Raw genomic sequence first — 26,872 nt, 5'->3', positions numbered from 1 at the left:
ACCGAGAGGATGGTTATAAACTCAGCAATCATTGGAAATATGTCATCAACCACTTTGGGTCATGACTTGACTTGTGTTTTCTTGTCAACCAACCTCCACCGTCAGCAGTGTGGTGTGTGGAGTGGGGTGCAGTGATTGCCTGGCGGCCCTGTGATTGGTGTTCTCCTGCATTGGCATTGCTGCAGCATTGGCATTGCTGCTGCATTGGCATTGCTGCTACATTGGCATTGCTGCATTAGCATTGCTGCTGCATTGGCATTGTTGCTGCATTGCCATTGCTGCTGCATTGGCATTGCTGCTGCATTGGAATTGTTGCTGCATTGCCATTGCTGCTGCATTGGCATTGCTGCTGCATTGGCATTGTTGCTACATTGGCATTGTTGCTGCATTGGCATTGCTGCTGCATTGGCATTGTTGCTGCATTGGCATTGCTGCTGCATTGGCATTGCTGCTGCATTGGCATTGCTGCTTCATTGGCATTGTTGCTGCATTGGCATTGTTGCTGCATTGGCATTGCTGCTGCATTGGCATTGTTGCTGCATTGGCATTGCTGCTGCATTGGCATTGCTTCTGCATTGGCATTGTTGCTGCATTAGCATTGCTGCTGCATTGGCATTGTTGCTGCATTGGCATTGCTGCTGCATTGGCATTGCTGCTGCATTGGCATTGCTGCTGCATTGGCATTGTTGCTGCATTGGCATTGCTGCTGCATTGGCATTAGCTGCCCCGCCCATGCTGCCGGTGCTGCTGAGACACTTGGGCTATGCCCATCTCCAAACCTTGATAAACAGTTTGCTTTTAGAGGCTAACCCCCCCCCCCTTTTCCTGATGACGACCGCTTGTGTTGCGATTGAAACGTCGTGGCTTTTTGTTTGTTTTTATTTTTATGATTTTTCAGGTTACAGTCTACATTATAGACTGCCAGTACGCTCACCGAAGTTGTCTACATTATAGACTGCCAGTATACTCACCGAGGTTAATAATAAGGCTACAGTCTACATTATGGACTGCCAGTACACTCACTCCAATTAAGAACCAGGCTAGAGTATAATTTTTATTCACTTTATTATTATTTTTCTATCTACGTGACTTTAGCGAAAGAACCAAAGAATATGGAAGCCTATTGAGATAAACGTTATTCTCTACCGTGAATCGTCATATAGCAGCTGACGATGAAAACAATACAAACTAATCTACAAAAGATAAATGTAGACAAAAAAGACCCATTAAATTTCTCACTAAGCAGAGCAAAATAACAAAGCACACGGTCACGAATATCAAACATTACCTGTAAGTTGTTTTTTTACCTACGTGACTTTACCGAAAAAACCTAAGAGTATTACCTGTAAGGGTTACAGAGTTAGGGTTAGGCCCACGCTGGGGCAATGGATGTGGGTGAACGCACCTGAGGTTAATGCCCTTGTGCGCGTCCTCCCAGGCGAGGTTGAGCAGGTGCAGGTGCTGCCGCGCCTCCTCCCCCAGGGCTACGTCTCGCTGAGCCAGGGTCTCCGAGCGCTCCACGAGCCACTGCAGCTCCTGCTGGCTCGGCTCCAGGTCCTTCTCCAGCTGATTGAAGTTTCTCAGCCTAGGCGCACAATTGCACGCATTACCACAAGACTCACTCAAGCGTAAGGAATGATTGACAATAAAACTCGCAACTTTCGTCGTTAGCTATTTCTCGTAACGGAAAGTGAAGTACATGTTTTCACCCCATGGACTTGCTATGCTGCTCAAAATATCAGCCTCTTACATTTACGTTACAAGCCAGTGTTCATGATGAACCTGGCGAGTTTAAATTATCTGTTTGTGAGCTAATATCTACGTGGTCGCATACAAATGTTCAATTACAATAATGTCCTTTGATATTGGAGATGAATTGTTCAACAACATTAATGTCTCACGTAATGAACAACGCATTACCTTTGCTGCAAAGCGTAAAGCGTCGGCTCCTTCAAGGCTTCCTTCTCAGCCTTCTCCTCGATGTCTTCAATGTTCTTCAGCAGACGTTCCTTGCGCTGCTGGAAAGCCTGCCACAGGGCCTGCGTCTCCTCTGCCTGACTGAGCTGTGAGCTCAGGAGGGCTCTCACCCTCTCCTGCTCGTTCCGCAGTCGCTCCGCCAGAGCCCGGCAAGTCAGCCTCTTCTCCGCGCCGCCCTCGCGCAGCCACAGCTGGGCCTGCGTGAGGAGCCCGTCTAGCGAAGCCGAGCGGCTTTCCACCTCCACCAAAGCTGGCTCCATCTCGTCCAGCTCGCCGTTAACACAGTCCACTTTCGCCTGGTCGATGACGGAGGCCTGCTGCTTGACGGAGGCCCTGGTTTGTTGCAGCCTCCCCTCTGCGCTGTGCCACACGTCCAGGAACCCTGTGAGCTGCTCCAGAGACTCGCCGCGCTTCTCGGACACCGACGCTCAGCTCATGGAAGAGGCTCAGGCTCTCCTGGGAGCGAGCCGCGAGGGCCTGCGCGTCCCGCGTGTCGTAGAGGTCAGAGAGCGCCGTTACCTGGGCCACCATGGAGACGCCTGCTGCCTTCTGCCGGCTCACGGCCGCCATCTGGTCCTGAAAAACAAGGGCAGCTTTCTCAATACTGCGTCAGACTGCCACTAAGATGATAACGGGTGTGTGGATAAAACAATATATAACTTGACTATATGATACATTTTATAAGGTTAGGCGAGCATTACGCAGTGCTAATTTATTTTGCCAATTGATAGTTCTGGGCGAGTGATGGAAATGTAATGTGCTTATTGTGGAGACCAGGCCCTCCATACGACAACTACTGTTAACTCGTTGATCCTGGGGTGAGGGTTAGAGTTTTATTAATAACGGCCGATGTGATCAACCAACTGGAATTAAAACTGGTGTTCATAGAAGTCTGGTTCTTTGCCACCTTCCTGCCCAACTGGCTAGAACAAGAAAAGTGTGTACACGTTTACTTTGGGTTCACTCATTAACGAGTTACCCTTTTTAAAAAATTTGTGAATCTGCACCGAGCTGCAGAATGTAAGAATTTGTAAGCGCAGCTCTGATGCAAGTCGACAGAGGTGGTCAGACGCTCACCTTGATCTGTGCGGCGGATGACTGAAGGTCAGAAATGTTCATCCCGCTGGAGCCCTGCAGTGTCGTCTGGAAGTGCAGGATCCATTCGGAGAAGGACTCCAGCGTCTCCTCAAACTGCTGATGGGCGGCGCGCGCGTCCTGGAGACTAGACATTCTGGAACAACAAACCGAGCCTTTCAATGCACAACGTTCCGGGAAGACTTACAGATGTCCCAGAATGGCTACTTGCAAAAAAAAAGAGGACGATTCTAGGAAAACCACGGCAAGTGGCAACGCTCAGCTCCACCGCTCGCCCCCGGGAGCGGGGCGTGCGCGCAGCGCGCGTACCGTTTGGTGAGCGCGCCAGGCAGCGCCTCCCATCGAGTGCGCAGCAGCTGCCGGCTCGTCAGCAGCTCCTGCGCGCCGTCCGCGGGCGCCGACACGAGCAGCTCCTCCACCTGCCCGTCCAGCGACACGAGCGGAGCCTCCTGCGCCTCTACGTCCTTGCGCAGCTCCTGCAGCCCAACGCAGCACGCATGAAAAACGTGACACACGTCACAACACGCGCGTGTTACAACAAAGCACACGCACACACACAGCACACGCACACATCGTACACAAAACCCAGTGGCGCAGGACACGCGAGGCAACGAACAGCACGCGTGACAACTCTCGCAATGCTAAAAAGCAACAAGAAAACAACAAGCAGCATAGGACACCCGCAATAAGCAACACGGCGCACACGATACAGCACAACACGCGTTACAATGCATCGCAAAAACGAGACGCACGTTATACACAACGCACACAGGACACGACGCAACATACACAACACACGACCTTGAGGTTGAGGATCTCTGAGTCGAGGCGAGCCTGGTCGGCCGGCAGGTGAGGAGAGCGTGGGCAGGCGGCCGCCTCGCTCTTCTCCAGCCACACCACGAAAGCACTCCGCTCTTTCTCAAACCTGGTGTTCCACAGACAAAGACAAAGATCCCCCATGTAGCCTTAACAGCCTTTTGGAGAAAGTGCTGTTAGCGAGCACCGATGAAGGCTGCCACGGCACACGAGGGGGTGGGTGTGCCAACACCACGCCCGGTCGCCTTTGTCTCCCCAGTGGCGATGTTTACATGCGGCACCAGGTACTCATTTGAGGCTGAATAGCCCTAGGGGAATCCCAGGACCGGTTCAGATAATTGTCACTGGTGTTCGCCGTGAGCGGGAATCGAATTCACGTCGTCGGGTTAGTAGCGCAACTAACAACTACACTAACTAACAATTACACTACCACACTGCCCACGTTCCGCACACACACACATAACGTACACAGATGCACACACACACACAGACACGCACCGCACAGAGAGTGAGCCTCCATGTTTTTGTCTTATAGACTTTTGGGGAAGAGTGCTGTCCAGAATGGCGCACACAAAACTGTTCTCAATGTGCAGGCAGCACAGCATAAACTCCCTCTGCGATGGGAATGTCAAACAGTGGCTCAGAGCTGCCACTGAAGATGAGCACAGCCCAAGGAGGCTCTGAACGCTGAAGAACAGAACAGCACGCGCATCCTTTTGCCTTTTGTACAAGACCTTAAAGGAATTCAGCACCAAACACAACTTTGCGTGCGATTAGGCCTCGGCAAGGTAAGGTAATTTACCCTTTTTACCGGGTAAAAGCATCGACATGCCAAGGGGTGAGGTAAAGGGTAGGGTAAAGGTAGTGCAAAGTATTACCTGGTAAACAGCTTGTGTTTACAGCTCGCTAAAAGCTCCGTGGCGCAGTCCGTGGCCTCAATTTAAAATTGGAATCGCGAGTATTCTATATGAATAAAGCGTTCTACCTAGCATTTACTTGTTATAAACCTTGTTCATGTGTAGTACCCCAGTAATTACCCTGTAATCGGGGCATGTGTGGGGTAAGGGTAAAAGGTAGGGTAAAGGTAGGCTCGTTGCTTTTGACCATTTACCTTACCTTGCCGAGGCCTACGTGCGATAACAGTGACCCACACTCACGGCCTTCGATGTTTAAACTTAGCGGTGGGAAAACAGTGCAGCCTTTTGCAGCCTCCTTAAAGATGCAGTGGCCAGCCTGGCCCAACAGGGGGCGCATTGCTAAGGACTGCTTGGAGTGGTGTGTGCTTTCAGGGTCTCCAGCCTCCAGCTCATAAATTTAATGGCCTTTGTTTAGATACTGGGGTAGGGAACCTTCATTTCAAACGGTCCAAGGCCACATTAGTCCTCCCGTTTCTAAACGGCCCGCAAACGATATTTATCCATCGCTGCGTGAATCGGTTGCTGGAGGGGAATATCTTGGATCTGGCCAAACTGTTTATAACTTCAGTGCGCTTAGTCACTTCGGTCACTGCAAGGAACTCCTGAAGCAACAAAGTGACCAATATATACGTATTAACGTGGTTGCCCGCCAATAGTATTTGAAAGCCCTGTTCAGCCCTAACTTAAAAAAAAAAGTTCACCACCCCTGATTTAAAACTAAAGCCTGCCGAGGCACTGTGCATGGAGATCTGGCAAAAATCTAACGTTTAATATAAGCCACCGATTCTCAATGTCGCCCACACCTCTGCCACGTGGCCAGAACCTCCTCGAGCCGCTGCTGCTTGTCGGCGGCCAGCGTCAAGTCATCACGGTAACGCTGCTGAAGCACCTCCACTTCCTCAACGGCGTGGCCACCGTCCCTCACGCGCGGGGCCTCTCCGGCCAGGCCGCCCAGCTGGCCTCTCTCCACCTCGAGGGCCTGCCTCACATCCTGCGGGCCCCGCAATGCACCACACAGCTCGCACCTCCAACTCAACCGCCGACCATGGCAAACCTTCGCAACGAAGCATTTCTCTGGCCCTTACAATCTCCCGGACTTGGCAAATGCGGTTGAACGGAGCTCGTATGAAACGTCAATTAACAAAGGTAACTGAGCGAACGATTTGTTAATTGTGACTCTGTAATTTCTGTCAGCTTTGTGCTGTAATTATGGATGCACTTATCGCGAGTGAAATTGCTACGAGTGTTAATCAGTTTCAGCCCCACTGCCGTCCTCAGCAAGCACAGAAATTCACGTATAATTTACGAGCAATTAAAATTCCCCCTTCATGGGAAAAGGTCATTCGTGTTAACGATGTTAAGAGTAGCATTGTGAATACATATTTAAAGCAGTTAAAAACACAAAAATTACACAGCCTCGTTAATTCACGTTTATGTGCATATATCGTGCCGTGGCCTGGCGCGTTAGACCCGGTTTAGTTCATAAGAAAGCAAGAGGCGATAGCGGACAGTTAAGAGATGTTAGAAACCCCCTCACCATGTGAGCAAGCAGTGCTTTGTACGTCTGCGCAACACAAGTGCAGTTTTGCACTGGAGCATGCAACAGGTCCTCCAGCCCGCCCAGGGCTCGCAAGGCCTACACGCACACGGGCAGCCACACACGGTGCCGCGTTCCAGCAGCAGGAAAGCAACGGGCGCGCCGAGCAAGCAGCGGCAGCGGCAACCTCTCAAACCCGCGAGTAGCCCCTCCCGGTCATCGCAGCAGGTTAGAGGACGGCATTAGTGTGACGAAGCGTTTGGCATTCGTTCAATGAAGCTGCTGTTGGAGTGCTCCATTGGAGATATGCACAAGCAAACGTGGGTGCTTGATGGGGTTAATCGTTGTTTACAGTGCAACACTTCAACTTTGATTTCCTTCAAAGCAGCAGCAGTGCGACCGCAGTAGTGCCCGTGGGCCTCAGGGGCCCAGGCTCCGAAAAGGGATGAGGGAATGGACAGGGGACCTCATTTCATCCTTCGCTCCAGGGCCCATCGCAACCACACTATGGCACTGCTTCAAAGCCTTATCCACCTGCTGCATTTACTGTGGAAGCCTGGCTGAGGTATCTCTGGCACAAGGAGACCATTACCGACATGCATTTATCTACTGTGGACGATTAGAAAAATGTGGGGTGGCGTTGGCCACCTGCTGCAGCTCGGCCTCAAACTTGTCCCCGAGCGCCACGGCCTCGACAGAGGAGGCGTGAGTGGCTTGCGCGAGGGCCCGCAGCTCTTCCGTGCGGCGCGACAGCTGCGCCAGGCGGGCCTTGACGTGGGACACCTCGGCAGGACGCACGTGTGACGCCAGCGCCTGGCTCTCCTCCTCCAGGGTGGACACCTCACCCCGCCGGGCCTCGATCTCCTCGAGCAGAGCCTGAAAGGCAGGTGGGGGCTGTTCAAGCGGTGACCTTACGCTGACAGCTTTGTGCCGTGTGGGGATTCTTCCGTGTAAAGTGTAAGAAACAACAAAAGTGAGTGAAAGGTGTTTACCCTTTCACTGCCTTTGACGCTGTCGTTTCAGAGCGCACAAAACAACAAGCTAAGCCCTGCTGGGCACAGTAGGGCTGATCACGTGTGTGCGGGTTGGGGCTTGCCTGGGATTTCTGAAGCTGTGTCTCGGCCGTGTTGCCAGGGCTCTCTGCGTCATGGATCTGTGCCTCCTTCTCCGAGATCCACGTGGCGAACTCCTCGTGGTGGCGGATGAAGGCCTCCCAGCTCAAACGAACCCGCTCCATTGAATCGATGCTGCAATGGCCACGCACACGTCCCAAGAAACCGACTGTGTTGACTGAATAAGCTCCAGCTTAGTCGGTGAGCTCTCACAATGAAAAGCAGCTTACGTACAAATAATAACGTTTTTTTTTTACTTCCAGCGAGAGGAAAGGAACACCTTGACATTTCAACCAACATGCCTTCAATCAAGAAAGAATAGGCTCGTACATCCTGAAAGGTGAAATGTTAAGATCTCTGAAAGTCACAAAAGACACCATGTTTTTATTTTAACATTCATTTCTATATATACACAAGACAAAGCCTCAAGAGACTTTTGGGGAACGTGCTGTTAGCGAGCACCTATGAAGGCTGGCACGACATACGAGGGTGTGGGTGGCCAGCACCACGCCCGGCCGCCTTTGTCTCCCCAGTGGCAATGTTTTTACACACCGCACCAGGTACTCATTTGAGGCTGAGTCGACATAGGGGTGGCCCAGGACCGGTTCAGATAATCGTCACTGGTGTTGGCTGTGAGCAAGATTCGAAACTTAGGTCGCCGAGTTCGTAGCGCAATCCGCTCCCCACAGATATATTTCACACACAAGCACACACACACATATGCTACAGATCTTAAAACAAGTGGCTGAAAACATTCACTCTCCATCATCAATGAGCCTATCCATGCATTTAGAAAGAGAAAGCGCCCACTTGTTGGCGAGCGTGCGTGTGGCCGATGCCAGCTTGTCGTGCAGCGCGCTGGCGTCGTGCCGCAGGGCCTCGGCTCGGCCCGCGTCACGGTGGGCCGTGCGCGCCTCCTCCTGCAGCGCCACGGCTCTCGTCACCTGCCCCTCGGCTCGCACCAGCAGGTCCTGTGGGGACCAGCCGCATACCGCGACGATCGTCTGTCAGGGATCGTCATCATTCCAGGCACGTCCCAGTCGCTCACCCACGCGACACACGTGACACACACGCACGCAGCACGGTGTGTGAAATGTAGAGCAACCGTTTGCGTGTTACTGCAAGAGGCTTCCATCAAAATGACGAACGGTGCTGGAAGACACCCCCCTTTGTCATTACAATAGGCCTCTATTGTATATGTACAGCCCCTTTTGCCAATTCCATGGAGGATGAGGGCCTCCCCCATGCCATGCAGGTTGTGGGCGTTATTTGACCGTACTTCACCACAGTGAGCGTGTGTTGATAAGGGTGGGGAACATAGACATTAGAGCGTAGTACAGTACTGTACGTACAGTCAATGGATTTTGCTACACTGCTGTCTGCTGGAAACACAGAGGCCTCAGTTACCAGCAATCAAAACCACGGCACTCACGATACAGGAACTTGCGTCTCGGGTGAACACGCACAGCTTGAATTTCAGTGTCTCAGCGGTGCTATCCTGGTGCTCTGACACAAACACCAGCTCGCCGAGCCCACCAGACTTTTAGTAGAGAGACGAGATTCTGGAGCGGTCGCGTTTTAGGGCGCGATGGTCACAGCGTTCCCGTACCCTGGCCTGCTGCAGCTCGGTTTCCAGGTTCTCCGGGCTACTAAACTGCAGACGCCGCTCCACGGCGGAGCCGACAATTCCCAAAAACTCGTGCAGGCTCGCCTTCTCCTCCTCGAAGTGCTGCCACTTGTGCAGCTGGGTCTGCCGTGCAAAGCGTAAAAAAAAACACTTTAGCAAAGCAGCAGCGTAAACTGCGTGTGAACGACGCCATATTGACAGCGCTGGCAGAAACCATGAGTGTGACGGCGATGAAAGCGGTGATGCACGTGACGGTGACAAGGTCAGTGGTGATATAGTGGTGAAGGTATCAAGGGTGCCCTCATCCCCCGTTTTTCCACCTTTGTCTCCTGCTCCTTCTGGTCGAGAGCCGGACCCAGCTCATGGAGCAGTGCGCGGAGTTGCTTCAGATCGGCGCGCACGCCCTCATCCTGGGCCTCCAGGCCCTGCCCCCGGCCTAGCAGCTGCTCCACGAGCGGCCTCCTGCCCCTCAGCGCCGTCACATGCTTCTATGGAGTCAGGCAATGACGCATCCATCCTCCAATTAATTAATCCTTTCAGTCGCAGTGCAATCGTTTACATAAACGATGATTTACTGATCATGCTAATTATATGCGGATATAATTGTTATGATAATTACCGACATAAAACTACAAAGGAGAAAGACAAACAGTACTAATGAGATGGTACACATGAAATAAAAGGAGAATTCATTTCCTATAATGGGATTTGTCAATTGATCAAATCACTTAGTGGTTGGTGCATGGGGCGGGAGGAGGTGAATAGTTACCTGCCCATGTACACGATCTAAAAACCCCGTTAAATTGAAAACTACAGATGTCTATTACCGTCCAAGGCGAACAGTGAACACAATTTAATAAAGTACACATTTACATGCCAATGCGGCACTGCTGACCACACGTGTCCCACCTGCAGGGAGGCCCACATATCCTGGGCCTCCTCCAAGGTAGCGGCCTCCACCGTGGCGTCAGCCTCAGCCTGCACCTCCTGGAGGGACCTGCCGATGTCCCGCAGGACGGTCTGCACCTCCCTGCGGTAGCGCAGCACTTTCCCGGCCTGCACCAGCTGGGCCTCCACCTGCAGCCCAGGCAAAGCCACGTAGTCGTGATTGATGTCAAATGACCACACGCTGCGCAGGCGAAAGCACTCACATTTCACACTTTGGGGTAATAACGAGAGGAATGTTGAGGTAGGGGAAATGGGCATTAAAACAAACTGGAAGAGGTCCCCTCTTTACCTCAATAAACATCCTCTGCAACTTTGCCAGGTCCCCCGAAAGACCCTGCAGTTCACTTCTGCTGTTGGAAATGTCTTCTTTGCTGCAGAACTCGGTCAAAGCGTCGAGACGCATCTTCAGCCAGCTCACCTCAGAGTTCTGGGAATCTCTCTCATTGCCCAGAGCCTGGTTTAGTCACATAGGAGTAAAAAAAAAAGAAGGAAAGGTCACGTAAAGTTTTAAAACTGACTTCACATTGTATAACATTTTTCTCAAGGGAATTGGAATGAAAAAAACCATTGTCCAATTGCAAGCGATATTTATCGCACACACCTGCAACCTTGCTCCGAGAGATTCGAAAACATCGTCCCTCTTGCTTTGACTTTGAATCTCACCAAGAGACGCTTCTGTGGCTTTAAGCCATTCCTTTACCTTAGAAAACCTGCAGAGCAAAGAAACACAAAGGCTCCAGAGTGTTGTGTGACACAGCACCTTGGCAAGAATGAGCACAGGGCTTCAGATGGCGGCAAACCGATGTCCTTCCATGGGAGAAACCATACATGCGACATCTGCCGTAAATAGGGCCGCATGACGGCCGACCTTAGCAACCCATAGTTATTTTACACATTCATTTAAAACTACTTGACTTGAACGGACTAAAGCTCGAAGGACAATTGAATCTGTTAACTAATTAATTTTAAAAAAGCAAATGAAACTGCACCCAGATATTCGAATGTAAACACACGGACATACACAACACCGTTAAATTAACGGCACAAAAGCCACGACACTTGACAACAATACCAAGACTGTGTTATTATAAGGGCACAGCAATGCATTGCAGGGCAGGAAAGGGCAGGGCAGAAAAGGGCAGGGCAGGAAAGGGCAGGGCTCACCTGAAGTTGAATTCACGCCACTTGTCGGGGTGCTGTCGCAGCTGCTGTGCGGTGCTCGCCACGTATTCCTGGAGCTCCTGGAAGTGCTCCTCAGCGTGCGCGAGTCGCGTGCGAAGGCCCTGCTCCACACGGCCAGGAGGCAGGCCCGAGAGGGCCTCCCGCATGGCCGCCAGCCGAATAAGGCACTCCCCAAACACTCCGGCCTCCGAGAAAAACTCCTGCACGTCACAAGTAACAAAAAAAAATGCAAGTTAATTTTGTTCAACCAAACGAGAACTCACGAGACCAGGATAGAGTGATTTAGGCATCAATCTGCCTTTAGGGGGCGATGATCGCTATGCATCATCTCAACTGAACAAAACACATTCCTGCGGAGGGAGCTGGTAGGAACGTTGGGTTGCTCGGTCAATGGCCAGGGTCAACGGCGGCGTGGTGTATTTCGCAAATATGGCCGACTGTGAGGGCGGGCACAAGCCGGCGTGAGTAAGTTAAACGTTGAGTTGTATAAGGGCACCACGGGGTGACCAGCCCCTCCCCACCCAGCCCCACCCCACCCCACCCAGCCCCACCCCTCCCACCCCCCACCCAGCCCCACCCTCCCCACCCAGCCCCTCCCTACCCTCCCCTCCCCATCCAGCCCCACCCTCCCCACCCAGCCCCACCCTCCCCACCCAGCCCCTACCCACCCTCCACTCCCTACCCAGCCCCTCCCTCCCCACCCAGTCCCTCCCTGCACGACGGACGGACACAATAATCCCCTGTGGGCTGGTGGAATCAGTGGGTTCCTACCAGTATAAGTGTTGCGTACAGGAAGCAACCCCATGCAGATAGAGGGTAGTGATAAAACCTCTCCGTCACGATGTCGCCTTCGCAACTATTCAATGTGGCTGCACCTCCGATTAGCACGGTTGGCTACGTACGATGCGAAACAAGTTCAACACACATACATGCTGTGCAGTGAGGTCTTCACAAAGCAGGCTGTCAAAGTGTACGATGCCGACAGAGGTAGGTGCCTATGCGACCTGGGCTCACTCGAGGCAGTAGCTGCAAAAGCTGTCACACAATGCCACACTCCCTACTGGCAAAACCAGCCCAATTCTCAAAAGTGCACGCTATTTTGTATAGAATACAAGATAAAGATGCAGCTCTGCAAATTGCCACTACTGGTGGAAGGACCTCCACTAAGTCGAGCTCTACAGAGCCCCACTAGAAGGTATTCTGGTTTACTCTTCCCCTTTGTAAACAATACTACGTCATATTGATGGTCATTTCTCACAATCGCAACCCAACAAAGGCACGTATATACTGCTGACGAGTTTTTGCCCATTTGCCACTAAACGCAGCCTTTCGTGTGAACACGTTACGCTTCATCCCTCGCCATCCGATTTATCACGGTTGGGCTGCGTACGGCGCAACAGAAGTTCAACACACGTACGTACAAATTCGTGCATATTATTGAGCGACACACTTGGCGACACACTTGGCAACGCGCTGGGCTGGCGACGCTGGGGCTCGCTCACCTTGTGACCGCGCAGGAGCTGCTCGCTGCTGGCCGAGCTGAGCGCACGGTTCTCCGTCGCCAGCTGCAGCTCGCAGCGCTGCACGGCGCTCACGAACCGCTCCTGCTCCGCCTCGAAGCGCACGCGAGCCAGCTGACCCGGTGCCTCCGTGCCTATCGCCTGCACGCACACACAAAAAAGTTAAAGACGAAGATTCCCCCGTATAGCCTTAACAGACTGCTGGGGCAAGTGCTGTTAGCGAGCATCTATGAGGACCGGAAGCTGTACACGGAGGGGTGGGTGGCCAGCACCACGCCCGGCCGCCTTTGTCTCCCTAGTGGCGATGCTTTTACACACCGCACCAGGTACTCATTTGAGGCTACGAACCCACTGGGTTCGTAGCACGCTAACCACTACACGACCGCTCCCCACACACCCACATACGCGTGTGCGTTCAAAGAGGGACAGCGACTTTACACCAATACCATGAGATTAGCGATTACAGCGAAACGAGTGGCTGTCAGAATCGGTAAAATCTATCTCCTCTCGTTTAGTTTAGCGGCAGATTTATTCATGATCAATTAAATCGATTGCCTTGGCTTAGTGGCCATTTAGGCCACTGCTGTCTGCCCTTATCAGGGTTGTAGCCCTTGCTTGCACATATACTACAGCCATTGCTAAATGAGGGCATTGACACACTGTGTGGATCGGTGTTATTTGAACCCGTGACATGCACGGTGGTCGCCCCTCCAAACACGATCCAGGCCCAAATCTGCTTAGCTTCCCGGATCTGACAGGATCGGTCCCACCGCGGCTTATTCGGTCATTGGCACGTGACCCTTCGCGCCCCATCACGTTTAACCTGCACGCGTCGAGTGCACCCCCCGCGGAACAAAGACCCCGCCCCCCCCCTCCCCCGACGCACGTGCACGGCGGAGCGAGCCTCGCCGACGGCAGCCTCGTGCGGCGAGGCGTCCAGCTGCTGCAGCGTCCGGCTGGACTTGAGGAGGTGGCGCACGGCCTGCAGCGCACGCTCTGCCCGGGACAACGCCTTCTGGCAGCTCTTGGTGGCTGCCTCCACGTCCTTAGGGCCCGACGCCGTAAAGGAGCAACATTAGTACTGCCCTGACTTTAAACTGTCATGCGCAATACGGCGGAGTAGTGCCTTTACTGTACAAGTTGACGATTGCATAGAATACTGTGTCTGTACGAGCTATGCTCTCGCAAAGGCTGTTCTCGCAGGGATGAGATGAGCTCATGCACAGGTGCGTTGTGGATTGTGGCATTGCGATGCTGACAATGTGGAGATGTTTTCATTCAGTCGTGGATAGAGCATTGCTGATAATGATAATAATAGTGCCCCTATGCCTGTGAAACACATTTACATTAAAATTCAATATAATTGAATTAGATTTAAATTTGTGCATGTGTGTTATTCGCTCAGATTTTTGGCACAACAGCTCGGCATAACATTTTTGGAATCTGGCATAATGTGACACCAGGAGCTGTGTGGTACCTTTTGCTGGACCATGGCGTCTTCCTTGCTGGCACCGGGAGCCAGGCTGCCAATGGTCTGGGTGGCTCTGCTCAGGCACTCGCGCGTGTCGGCCAGCCCGCTCTCCAGCTCCTCCAGCGTGCTCGCCAGTTGCTGCGCCTCCCGCGCCAGCACGGGGCACTGCTCTCTCGTCTGCGCCGCGCGCACGCAAGGAGGAACAGCTTCAACAGGGGCCTCTTAGCCAGCGAAATCAAGGGTAGATAAAACATGGGCTATTAGGTTGCGCATTGTGGTGCGAGTCGGAGAACGGAGCTGTTGAATTGGAGCCGGTGGCCTTGCATTGGTTTGCTTTGAGTCGGCCCGCGCCCCCACGCACACAAAACGGAGCCTTACCTTGACGATCTGGTCCTTGATGACTGTCATGGCGTCCAACATGCCTTTAACTTCCTCCTCCGTCGTGTCCTTCACCAAGACCTGCGCCAGCTTTGACACGGCCTTGAACTGCGTCTCTATGCTCGGAATCCTCTGCTTCATGGTCTGAAAGTGCAAGTCGAGTTAGAGGCCACTCGGGAGTGGCACATGAGGACCGAGCGTAGCCACAAGCATGAATATTAGCAGTCAGGCTCGCGCTGACAAAGCACATTTCTTAATTTCGTACCAATCTAATATAAAAAAATAGGTGTATACTACTACACAACAAGTTCAACCTTTGACTCAATATTGTTTAAGTATGTAGCCTTGACTACGTATTTATTTTTATGTCATGAACGGTATTCTGAATTGAAGCCTGCTTCTGCCATGTGGATTGAGTTATTGATTGGCAGACATAGTCCTTGTATATTGTTTGAAGCACTGCTGTTCTGTTGGTTATATGTCATCGTGGAAAATTAGTTTTTTTCACTTTGTGTTCCGATTAACCTCTCGCTCAAATTCTCCTACATTTCCCCAGGTCTGTTGATAAGAGCCTTTACACGGTTAAATAAATACATTCATCGGTCTCTCTATACCCATTTAAAGAAAGGTGAGATGTGTGATTGCAGTGTCTGAAACAAGAAGAGGGGGGGGGGGGGAGCAGGGGCAAGGGTGGAGGTAGGGGGTGGTAGAGGGAGGTAGGGGTGGTAGGAATGGATATGGGGTGGTAGGGAGTTGTGGGGGTGGTAGGAGGTGGTAGGAGGCGGTAGGGGGTGGTAGGCGGGCGGTAGGGGGAAGTAGGTGATAGGAGGTGGTAGGGGGTGGATGGAGGCGGTAGGAGGTTGTAGGTGGTAGGAGGCAGTAGGAGGTGGTAGGGGGGCGGTAGGGGGTGGTAGGGAGTTGTGGGGGTGGTAGGAGGTGGTAGGAAGCGGTAGGGGGTGGTAGGAGGTGGTAGGAGGTGGTAGGAGGCGGTAGGAGGTGGAAGGGGGTGGTAGGAGCACCTCAAGCTCGCCCAGGTAGGCGGCGATGGCGGCCGGTGCGGCCTCGGGGGGCCCCACGAGCAGCGGCTGAGTCCGCGCGACAAAGGCCTGGAGCGCGGCCAGGCCGTCGGCGTACTCCTGCCGCAGCCGGTCCACCTCGTCGGCCCGCGCGTACTGCACAGAGCAGCCGGCAGCCCAGCGTCAGCGTCAGCATTACTCCTATTCCCAGCGATGCTAGTGCTACCGATTCCTAACGACGTCAGTGTTATTCCTATCAGAGCGATGCATGCATTACTGTTAATGTTAGTGATGTTACCGTTGCACTCATTCCTAGTGTTTTTATTAATGACGCTATTGCTACGGATGATGCTCGAAGTCAAGGTTTTTCCACGCTCAGAAGCGCATTCAGCAGTGGCCGTCTCTGTTGGTGGCTCTGAGCCAGTGGTGTAAATTCCTCATTCTCATGGCGGGGAAAGAATTTTCAAAGGGTAGTTACTTTGTTGATGCCATAATTATGACTCTATTGCTGCTACTGTTGTTGTTGTTATTAGAGTTGTTTTCATGTATTTTTGAAGCAGATTTGCAATATATTTTAAAACGTTAAATTCTACGTAACTTTCTCCTTCACTATTGCCACAAAGCCACAAAGCTATTTGGAAGATCACTTGATTTTCTTCTTTCACTCTTCGTTCTTCACGACGCTTTCAGCCGAACATTTTTGCCCGCATGACGGTGAGGCCCAACGAAAACGATGGGCCCCCCCCCCCCCGCCCTTCCCCTACAGAACACTTGTGTGACCGCACGCCCGGTGTGCCGAGGTGCGGGCCGCTCACTTGCTTGACCCTGTCGAAGAGCTCACGCCAGCGGCCGTTGAGCAGCAGCAGCTGCTGCTTGAGCTCGCGGGAGACGGGCGACTCGCACGCCTCGATCAGGAAGTTGCCGGCCTCGTTCATCGCCGTGTGCTGCTGCATCCACTGCGGCAGGTCACGGAAAAACTCCTGCGGCAGAAAGGGTCGGCCGCGGTCACACTCTGATCGGCCTGTTAGAGATGGCTAGTTGGCTCAGGGGTCAGACCACTGAGCCAGGACTAATTAGATCCTGGGTCAGAATTCAGGCAGCCAGCGATATTTAAACCGGGTTCTCAAGTGTAGCGAGTTGGTGGTCTCAGCCTGGTCACCAATGACTGTGCACAACAACAAAAATCGACACTTTTTTTCACTCAATTACGTTACAAGTCAGGTTCAATAATTTAGAAATGTTGTTTAACCGCAATGCGATGAACATTTTTCTTGTGTGTGGACAGAATAGGTCACTTAAAAGTATCTCAAAATATATGTATTATTATGTGTTCTGTGATATCTCCTTTCATGTGCCGTTCTCTAACACGCAATAATGCATTGCTCTGGAAGAGTTCTTAAGTGACATCTGCATCTCTTTCATGAGGTGCAAACCATCAGGCAAATCACTGATGACTGCCCAATACATGTGTATTCTGGAGGAACAAGCAGACTCCAACAGCTACCACCAGGGATTGCTGTGGAATGGCTGACATTATTAAAATACAATTGTAACCATACGGAAGAAGATATCACTGTTGTTATACAATTGGAAACAGATTATTTAAAAATCGTATATTTGTGGGTTTGTACAAAGTAGCCTCGATGACACTGTTGGCCCACTGATAAAACGACATGCACATGCAGAATCTTTCGCCCATGCCTGAGACAAAGGCCTCCCAGCCACTCCGACGACATACCCTCTGCGCCGCATCCGACTGGTGCGTCATGCATTCCCCGTTCTCCAGCCAGGCCTGCAGGCTCTCCACGGTGCTGGAGTAGATGCCCCAGCGCAGCAGCACCTCCTCCAGCATGCTGCGCGCTCCACGCAGCTCCACCGTCAGCCCGCGCCCCTGCTGCGACACCTCGGCAAGGAACCGCCGCGCGCCATCGCGCTCCTCCTCTGCAGAGCACACCGGCAACCATGGCACCGTCAGCTGAGAGACTGCACATCAGCCGCTCGTCGACTCCTTAAACTCACGGCCGTTTGCATGTATGTAGGTTGAACTTCTTTCGAACTGTACGTAGCCAACCGTGCTAATTGGAGGTGCGAGGGAAGGACAACAAACTAAACACAAAAAGCAGTTTTAAAGAAATTAATTTTCAATCTACATTTAAAATTGCATAGCTCCAGTTGCTTCCTAATATCTGAAGAAAGAGCGTTCCAGACGGCCGCAAAAGCGCACCCGAAAGCGTGCGTTGCAGTGACCATTTTTTTGTCAAGTCACTTCCCCCGTCGAACAGCTCTCCATGCCGTGCCGGTCGTGATGATTGCCTGACCACACTTCACCATTCTGGTCAAAGTGCATTGGCCATGGCTGGGAATCGGACTACGATCACCGGGCACATAGGAGAGTGCCCTCCACCCACTCCGCTTCTACTGTTGCTGATTGTCATTTGTGGGTCACTCTCATTGCCTCTTGCGAGTTTTATCCATCGTCGGTTTATCAGTCACCACACACTAATTCAAACACAATAGGCAGTGATCAGGTTTGTGCTATTACAACGAATAATAAGTATAACCCGTAAAAACAAAGTTTTTCACTATAAATCCTTTATATGCGTGGCAGCGAACTTAATATAAAGGATTTAAAAATATATTCGCCTGTGGAGGACGCGGGGATCGATCCCGCGACCTTTGGCATGGGAAGCGAGGGCGCTACCAACTGCGCTACTCCGCCACGGCCTGTGGAGGGGTTACGCTCTGGGCTCTTATACTGTGACGTTCAGCCAAAGCCAAGAATGAGTTCTTTTGAATATATGTAAAATATTTTTTTTTGCCTAAAAAGTGTAAAATTTTGGGAATTTTTTTCACGAACATTAATTGTCTGGCACAACGAGTCTGTGTGGAAAATGTCAGCTCGATTGGATCACGGGAAGTGGGTTAAAAAACGACCGAAATATTTGCACGGTCCTAAGCAAGCAAGCACGCAAGCAAGCGAACTTAATATAAAGGATTTAAAAATGCACAGTGACTGTGTCCTCAAATGTTTTAATCAGTATGATTGCCACCGATCGTCTTCAGCGGTTAAAGCGGGTTCCACAGATTTCTGCATGGACTGCCACTTACGAACTTCCGCCACGGTTTTCAGTTTGTCAGGATTGAAAACAGAGATTCCCTAAGAGGGAGGGATGCCAGCAGCTCTATCTGACCGGACAATACAAAGCCAGCGATGTGCGCTGCTGCTCAATGATAAGAGCAACTCGGGTGTCAAACTTACGTGCAACGTTTGTTTTCAAGTAAACTTCGGTGCACTTTGTGAGGTTCTGATGCGCCGCTTCATACTGCTCAAAAAATGCTTTTCCTTCGATGAAGTCCTGCCGAGATCAATACAATAGATCACACACTGAATTCAGTCACAAAAACAACGAATTATTTCTGTTCTTTTATTAAAAAAACTATTAAAACAACGTATTATGTATGAAATAATTATTTATAGTATAGATAACTACAGGTATTTATTTGTATTGCAGCCTGGAATTGAAAATGGATTTAGTATGGCTCTCTGATGACCATTTACCAGGGTGAGGCATGCATTAGTGGCCGAGGTGATCTGAAACCAGCGGCATAGCAGTCAAGTGCGCATGCGTGTCCCTCACAATGTAGTTGTGCAGCAGCATCTCGACGGCCTCCCTGCGGCCATACTTGATGGTCCAGGCCTTGAGCCGAGCCTCTGCTAGACCTGACAACTCCAGGATGTTGTGACGGCAATGCAGGTACTCGAGTCGTGGTAGCTGCCGAGACGATGTCTCCGACAGCTGAGAGAGCCTGCATGTCACACGTGACACACGTACATGTACAGCCCTTTTGTAAATACACTGCTGGATGAGGGCCTCCCCACGCTGGCCAATGCGGGCTGGTGAAGACGGGGAGCACAGATGTGTAAAAAATGTGTAAGAACGTGTTTTTTCTGGACTGCCCTCTGCTGCCAACAATATAGTATACATGTTAAGAAACAAAACAATATAAGAAATCTTAAATCAATCATTAAAAAATCCATTATTTGGAGAGAAAAAAAGTATTGAGTAAAAAATAACAAAATTTTCTGAATTTAATTGAGGTATAGGATGCTGTTAAAAATAACTTACATTTATAAGGACCAAGCAATTAATTAAATCACAAATTAAAACTGTGGCTGGGAAGTAATAGATTTGTTTAAACATAGGAGACGCGACATGTAGTGCTATTCCATGTAGAAGGAGTACCACGGTAAAAAGAGCACGTTTCGTGGCCATAGTCATGCAATACCCAGCACGGGCGTGTCTCCACGCAGGGAGACCTTCAGGAAACGGAAACTGTGCCAGGTTCAAATCACCGTGCCACACCTACTCCGCTCCAATCAGCGTGAACACAATCGCCTTCCGCTCCTTCTCCCTTCCACCTACGTGACTCCGCCAGGTCCCTAGAACATCCTACAGGGCCCATAAACAGATTTAATGGCGTGACACGTCATCATCTTCATCATCATCGTGGCAGTTCTCCCTCGCTATGGCCCTGGCTGTAACACTGGTCACTACGCAGTGAGCAGCTCTTACGTGCCAAAGGAACTGGCCAAAGTGGAGTCGTACCAATTTCTCCAATAGAGACACTTGGTGTGTGATTACGTCAGAATGTTTAATATGAGGTGGTCAGGAGGTAACAGTACATAGATGGCAGTACAATGGTTTCTTGAAAGCATCTGTGTCCTTGTGTGAGTGTTACTCCCTCATGTGCGCTGGTATTCTCCACGTACTCCAGTTTGCTCCAATATGCCAAACACTGAAAGAGTTTTGAGCCTCAATGAGGCTTTCCTGGCTACATAAAGGACGTTGTTATTATTCCCAAGTCAATAAAGGGTGTGTTGGGAGGAAGCACCGTGCAGTCAGGTCGTCGAGCTGCTCAGTTGACACGTCCAGCCCCTGCGCCCCGGTCCTCCGCAGCTTCTCCACCAAGTGCCGGTGTCGCTCCAGATCGAGGGAAATCTCCTGCACCCAGCGCAAGCGACGAGCGTCTCTCCTCCCGCCGCCACGAGCACAAAAAACCACCGCAAGTTTACCCAGGGACCATGCGAGCCCGGTTTGCGTGGCGCCGCGGCACAACTCACCCGGTGGATCTCCAGCTGCCGGCGCACGAGCCCCACCGCCTCCTCGCCCCCGTCGCGCCCGGGCGACGCCCCCTGGCCCAGCGCCGTCTCGACGCGGTGCAGCCACACGCCGACTTCAGCCAGGGGCGGCGGCAGCGCTCCGTCCAGCAGGCCCTGCCACTCCCACAGCTGCAAACGGCACCGGTAAGAGGGAATGAAGGGTCACGGTGAGGAAGCACGCCAATCTAATTCCCAATTCTCCCCACACCAATGAATCGATCTGGAGTTAATAATGGAGGCGACGGATATCATGAAAACTGCTTTAACCAATAATAAACAGAAAGGAATGAATTTCCACATCCTATCCAACAAGCCAAAAAGCAATGATAGTCATCTGTTTTTCCATACAAAAATCAGGAGACCGGCCACACAGACACAAAGTATTCCAAGACAAGACTTAACCCTTTCTTCAGCGCATGTGCTGATCGAGTGCACGAGAGAAAGTAGTGGACAAGAGAGGAAGATTTCACCACTCGCCTTTGCCGAGAGGAGGTCCCAATCTTTCTTCGCGGTCGACTGCTCCACTGAGAGTTTCCCGTTCCCCTTCAGGGGCTGCAACATCAACACCACTGTGCTTTTCCTGTCCTCGTATGGAACTTTGATTCGCCGGAAAGCCTGCCATAATAACAATCAGCAAAGCCATGGTAAGAGCACAACGGTGATAAGAATCCACTTCATCCTATTCAGCACTAAGGGTTACATCTGTAAACCCAACTCAACCCAGGTTAATCCAGTAAATCCCAGCGAAAGACAAACTCAACCAAGTCAAACTCACACAAAGTTACTCAAATCCACCGAAACCCAAGCAAAGCCAGCTCCCACCTGGTAATGTTCCTTGAGGGACTCAGGGGTTGCTTGCAAGCTCACATCCTTGATGGCTTGGTTTAGCCATGCCTGCAGCTCCATGAACTTTATCCTGTCTTCTCTCTGCATCAAGTAACAGCAGCAGCAACGATAAATTACTGCGTTGTTGGAAACTGCCGCTGTTGAAATATTGTGGGGTCAGTATCCCTTCCAAGTGTATCTATGGTGAGTTAGACGTAACGAGAAAGAATGCTAATGCTGGGAATTAGGTCAGAGCCAACTTGACAACACTCTCTATGGGCACGGTGCCTTGAATGTGTAATGCGGTTGTAAACGGCCCTTCTGAGGTGCCGTCAGGGGGGGAGGAGTTAGGTCACGTGGGGGGAGAGGGGTTGAGTATAAAAGGAGGGGAACCGGAAGAGCAGGGGGAGTGACTGGGAGCCAGGAACAGAGGAAGGCCACGTAGGGCGAAGCGGGGTGTGGCGAGATCGCCACGAACACGGGGGAAGCGAGGATCGGCACCGTTGGCCAGCGGTGACCGACCCGAAGCAGCAAGGAGGCTGCAGTCAGCAGCGGGGCTGCACAGAGAGAGTGGGCAGCGGGTCTGCATACAGTGACAGCCAGAGGGTCTGCACATAGGGGTAGCAGCAAGTCTGCAGGGAGGAGGTTACAGTAGATGAAGCAGAGAGTCAGAGGGGTGAGGAAGCTATAATAGCAGTGAATAGCCGGGGGCTACAAATACAGGAGTTATAACAGAGTGCCGTGTGGGTAAAGACGTGAACCTGAATAAAGACACGAAGACAGAAAGAAGTGTTCGAGTCCTTTTATTACACTGGAGTCAGAAGTGAAACGGCATGGCGAAACAACTGAGGAAGAAGAATATCCCATCTCCGGCGTCGGCTTCATCATCGGACGACGACGATCTTCCTCCTGAGGTCGGCTTCACTTCGGCGGAGGGAGAGATCCGTGAGGGCCCGGGTGTGGAGGAGGTTGCCGCTGCGTCCGACCCATCTGCGTTGAAGGACGAAGATTTAAGATGGACCCGGATGGCGGAGCAACTGGCGACCCTAAAAACCGTCATCACGGAGTTGTGTGACCTTGTCACGCCAAGGGTGGCGTTGGTAGGTGATGGTGGTGATCGGCAGGAGCCCGGGTCGTCTTCGATGGCGCCGCCATCGACCACGCGGCGTGAAGACGCCATCTTGGGCGTGGCGCACCACGGAAGGCGGGAAGCCGCCATTTTGGGGCCGCCACGAGGATCGTCCGCCATCTTGGAGACACCGCGTTGCGACGCCTTGCTGAACTTGCCGCCGGAAGAGTCGGTGACGGACGGAAGCAGGCCAAGGAGCCGCAGTCGTCACCTTACAACTGTTAAGGAGTTCTCCATCGGGGGCGATTGGAGTGCGTTCGCTTGTCGATTTTTGGCGGCGGTACGAACGGCAAGGTGGACGGACGCCGAGGCGCTGGAGGTGCTTCCGACTCTCCTTGACGATGAGTCTGTTCGTTTTTTTCGCTCTATAAAAGCTGCGAAGAAGAAAACATTGCGTGGAGTGTTCGACGAAATGGCGGACGCGTACGAGCCACCGGATGACGCCCATCGCCGCTTCGTGCAGCGGCAACGCGCACCGGAGGAGTCGCCTGTAGCGTACAGGGGCGCCGTGCTGGAACTCGCGATGGCCGCTTACCCGGAGACGGAGCCTGACCTGCTGGAACCTCTCATCTTGGGGAAGATGTTAGAGTTATCCCGGGATCTGGGCATTCCTATGCCGGCGTGCGGTCACGAGAAACTCACGTCCCGGACCGCGGCCAAGTGTTTGGACGCCCAGTTCAATCTCCGCCGCTGGAAACAAGTCACGGCGTGGACGGGCGGTCCTGTCGTCGATGGGGGGGCCGTAGGGTGGGACCCTACAAAGGCCGTGTACGTGCCGGATGCGACCGGCCCAAAGGAGCTGTCGGCCGCCTCCACTCCGTGGCCGGCTCGAAGCGAGCCGGGGCCGCGGGCTCCGCCGCCGGCGCGGCCACGTCGGGACGGGGTGCCTGCTGCGCGCCGACCCGACGTCGACTGTTTCCGCTGCGGCCGTCGGGGCCACTATGCCAGGGACTGCTGGGCCCGGGTTCCGGGGCCGCCCCAGCAGGAGGCCTCGATCGCGGACGTCCCAAAGAAAGACCCTCCGGCACAGGCAAGTCGGTGCGCACCAGACACCCGGCAAGGCCTGACACCTCACTCATCGCCGTTGTTGTGCGACGCGGATGTTCTAAAATATGGGAGGCCAGTATCTGCGCCTTGTCGCTCGATAACGCAGTGGCGTAAGTTGGCTCGGCGGGTTGTCGCGGCCGCTACAGGTTCGTCCACTGTACCGGGGTCGATCCAAGGGGTGGACGTGCGTATTTTGGTGGATTCCGGGGCGTCCGCGACCATTATTTCGGATGTCATATTCCATCTTTTGAACATCCCACCGGGGGCCGTGAGGCCGGCTTACGCTTCCTGCATCGCTGCGAACGGGGGTAGTATGGGCATCGTGGGACAGGTGGACGCTAATATTTCTATCGGGGGGGTCTCGGCCTCGGGCGTTGTGTTAATTTCGAGGTCCCTGGCGGTTCCTTGCTTGTTGGGCACGGATTTTTTGGCTAAGATGCCCATTTTAATTAGAATCAATGAAAATTGCATTGAACTGCCAGGGGGCCGCAAATTGGCGTTTTTACAGTCCACCTGGGGGCGACCGGCTCCGGTTGCCCAGGTGCAGGCGTTATCGGAAGTTTCAGTTGATATTCCACCTGGCTCGCAGATGCTCATTCCCCTACGATACCGGAAGCCGGTTCCGGGTCGGCAGAGTGCTTGTGGAATTTTGCTGTCGCCGTCCGCCGCTGTTACGGGCGGATTGGCACTGGTGGGGGCGCAAACCATTGTCCGTCCGGATCAGCGCCCGTTTTTGCAGGTGTTAAATGCGACTTCTGAAAGCGTGTGTGTGCCGGCTGGTACCGTTGTGGCACACGCCACTACGGCGTTTACGGCTCAGAGTGACATTCCGGACGGGGGGCTGGTGGGTGGTGTTTCACACGACGGAGGGGTGGACGATCGTTGGATCGCCGAATTATGTGCGGAAAATTCGGCCCTTTCCGCTGAGCAGCGTTGTGCGATTCATAAATTATTAGCGAGCTATTCCGATGTGTTTAGCTCGGACGATTTGGACTTGGGACGCACCTCGCTGCTCTCTCATCACATCGAAACGGGGGACGCGGCCCCTATCCGCTTGAACTCGCGTCGGATGAGTCCGGCTGAGCGTGAGCACGTTCGAGGGGCAGTGGAAGACATGTTGAAAGCGGATATTATATCTCCGTCTAATAGCCCGTGGGGTGCGCCTGTCGTGTTGGTTAAAAAGAAAGATGGTAAATTACGATTTTGTGTGGATTTTCGGAAGTTAAATAAAGTGTCGGTGGCAGATGCGTATCCCCTGCCGCGTATGGACGATTCTCTCGACGCCTTGTCAGGGGCTAAGTTTTTTTCAACGCTAGATCTCTCTTCGGGCTTCTGGCAGCTTCCCCTTGACGAGCCCTCGCGGGAAAAGACAGCGTTCCGTACGCCGCAGGGGTTGTTCCAATTTAACTGTCTGCCGATGGGGTTGAATGCAGCCCCTGCCACCTTTCAGAGATTGATGGAGTTGGTATTGACGGGGTTGCAGTGGGAGACATGTCTCATTTATTTAGATGATATTATTGTCTTCAGCCGCACATTTGATGAGCATTTATTGCGGTTGGAGGCCGTTTTTGCCAGAATGCGTTCTGCTAATTTGAAATTCAAGCCTAAGAAATGTCATCTACTGCAACGTTCCGTTCGATACTTGGGACATATTGTTAGTGCGGACGGGGTGGCCACGGATCCAGAGAAAACTGCGTGTGTCCGGGATTGGGCAACCCCCGCCACGGTGGGTGATGTGCGTCGGTTTTTGGGGTTCGCCTCATATTACCGGAGGTTTGTTCCGAATTTCGCTACTATCGCCAGGCCTTTGCATCTCCTTACTGGGAAGGGGCACAAATTTGTGTGGGGACCGCCGGAGGAGGCGGCGTTTCGGAGCCTGCGCGACCTACTGGCTACTGCGCCGACGTTGGATTATCCGGATTTTGAACATCCCTTCATTCTGGATACTGATGCGAGTGACACCGGGATTGGGGCGGTGTTGTCCCAGTCAAAAGGTGGTGTTGAGCGTGTGGTGGCGTACGGGAGTCGGGTTTTGTCTCCCGCGGAAACTCGTTACTGCGTCACTCGCAGGGAACTTTTGGCTATTGTGTATTTTCTCCGCCAATTTCGACCGTATCTGTACGGTCGGTCGTTTATTGTCCGAACGGACCATGCGGCCTTGCAGTACGCTCTTAAGATGGACCAGCCATCCGGACAATTGGCGAGATGGCTGGACACGTTGCAAGAATTCTCCTTCCAAATTCACCATCGGAAGGGTGTGCGTCACGCTAACGCGGACGCACTGTCCAGGTTGCCGCAACAATCCCCTTGTGCGTGTGCGTCGGGGACGCATAGGTGTGGACCGGCTCAGCCCCCCCCTCAGCCTGTCGCGCGGGCAGTGGATGTTCTCGAACCTCCGCTTACACCGGGACCGGTTGAAGGGGGACCGGCTGACGGGATTTTGCGTCTTCCAAGGTCTGTGTGGATTCGGGAGCAAATGTTGGACGATTCTTTGGTGTCGTTACGGAAACGAACGGAGAAGGCGGGTAAGGAAGTCGGTGCGGGTGGTAATTCGGAAACTGCTCTCCGAGATGGGTTACTGATGTGGAGGGAAGGGATACAGGAACACTGGCGTCTCGTTGTGCCTGCGTCATTGCGCTATGAGTTGATTAGATCTTTGCACTGTGACACACTTTTACACCTGGGGGTGCAGAAAACCCTATTGACGCTGCAACGAGACTATTATTGGCACGGCATGACGACGGATGTCGTCGGTCACGTTCGCGCGTGTCCCGATTGTGCCCGCCGTAAGCCGCCTAAACATCCATATGTTCCGCCGATACAATCGATTAAAGTATCTCGGGTTAATGAGTTGGTGGCGTTAGATATTTTGGGACCCTTTCCGCCATCAGCTAAAGGAAATAAGTATTTACTGGTGGGGGTGGAGTACCTCTCTCGCTGGCCGATGGCCTGGCCCTTGCCTGACCAGTCAGCGGCGTCTATCACGGACGCCTTTCTATTTGGGTATGTAATGGACAAAGGGGCTCCGGAGAGGCTCCTTACGGATCAGGGACGTAACTTTTCGTCTAAATTGTTGGGGGAGGTGTGTGCGGCTCTTGGAACTAAAAAGATACG

General features: G+C 52.5%; 1 protein-coding gene across 1 annotated transcript in view; it reads right to left on the bottom strand.

Moving 5' to 3' along the window:
- Positions 1-26,872, bottom strand: part of SYNE1 (spectrin repeat containing nuclear envelope protein 1) — a 163,708-nt gene that overhangs the window by 105,988 nt on the left and 30,848 nt on the right. The window contains 30 exon segments of the mRNA XM_061558914.1: positions 1,406-1,585; positions 1,921-2,399; positions 2,401-2,553; positions 3,055-3,208; positions 3,382-3,548; positions 3,874-3,997; positions 5,609-5,796; positions 6,343-6,441; positions 6,991-7,218; positions 7,439-7,589; positions 8,265-8,425; positions 9,064-9,204; positions 9,402-9,569; positions 9,991-10,158; positions 10,319-10,483; positions 10,631-10,739; positions 11,194-11,411; positions 12,714-12,872; positions 13,618-13,776; positions 14,209-14,379; positions 14,581-14,724; positions 15,600-15,752; positions 16,412-16,576; positions 17,335-17,537; positions 18,856-18,952; positions 19,235-19,403; positions 20,490-20,599; positions 20,719-20,886; positions 21,235-21,372; positions 21,580-21,684. Of these exon segments, the coding sequence (XP_061414898.1) occupies positions 1,406-1,585; positions 1,921-2,399; positions 2,401-2,553; positions 3,055-3,208; positions 3,382-3,548; positions 3,874-3,997; positions 5,609-5,796; positions 6,343-6,441; positions 6,991-7,218; positions 7,439-7,589; positions 8,265-8,425; positions 9,064-9,204; positions 9,402-9,569; positions 9,991-10,158; positions 10,319-10,483; positions 10,631-10,739; positions 11,194-11,411; positions 12,714-12,872; positions 13,618-13,776; positions 14,209-14,379; positions 14,581-14,724; positions 15,600-15,752; positions 16,412-16,576; positions 17,335-17,537; positions 18,856-18,952; positions 19,235-19,403; positions 20,490-20,599; positions 20,719-20,886; positions 21,235-21,372; positions 21,580-21,684 (4,994 nt within the window).

The sequence above is a fragment of the Lethenteron reissneri genome, chromosome 25 (assembly GCF_015708825.2).
Source record: "Lethenteron reissneri isolate LAM-NWPU_2019-01 chromosome 25, ASM1570882v1, whole genome shotgun sequence".
NCBI classification, from domain to species: Eukaryota; Metazoa; Chordata; class Hyperoartia; order Petromyzontiformes; family Petromyzontidae; genus Lethenteron; species Lethenteron reissneri.
This window is presented reverse-complemented; position numbering and strand designations above follow the sequence as displayed.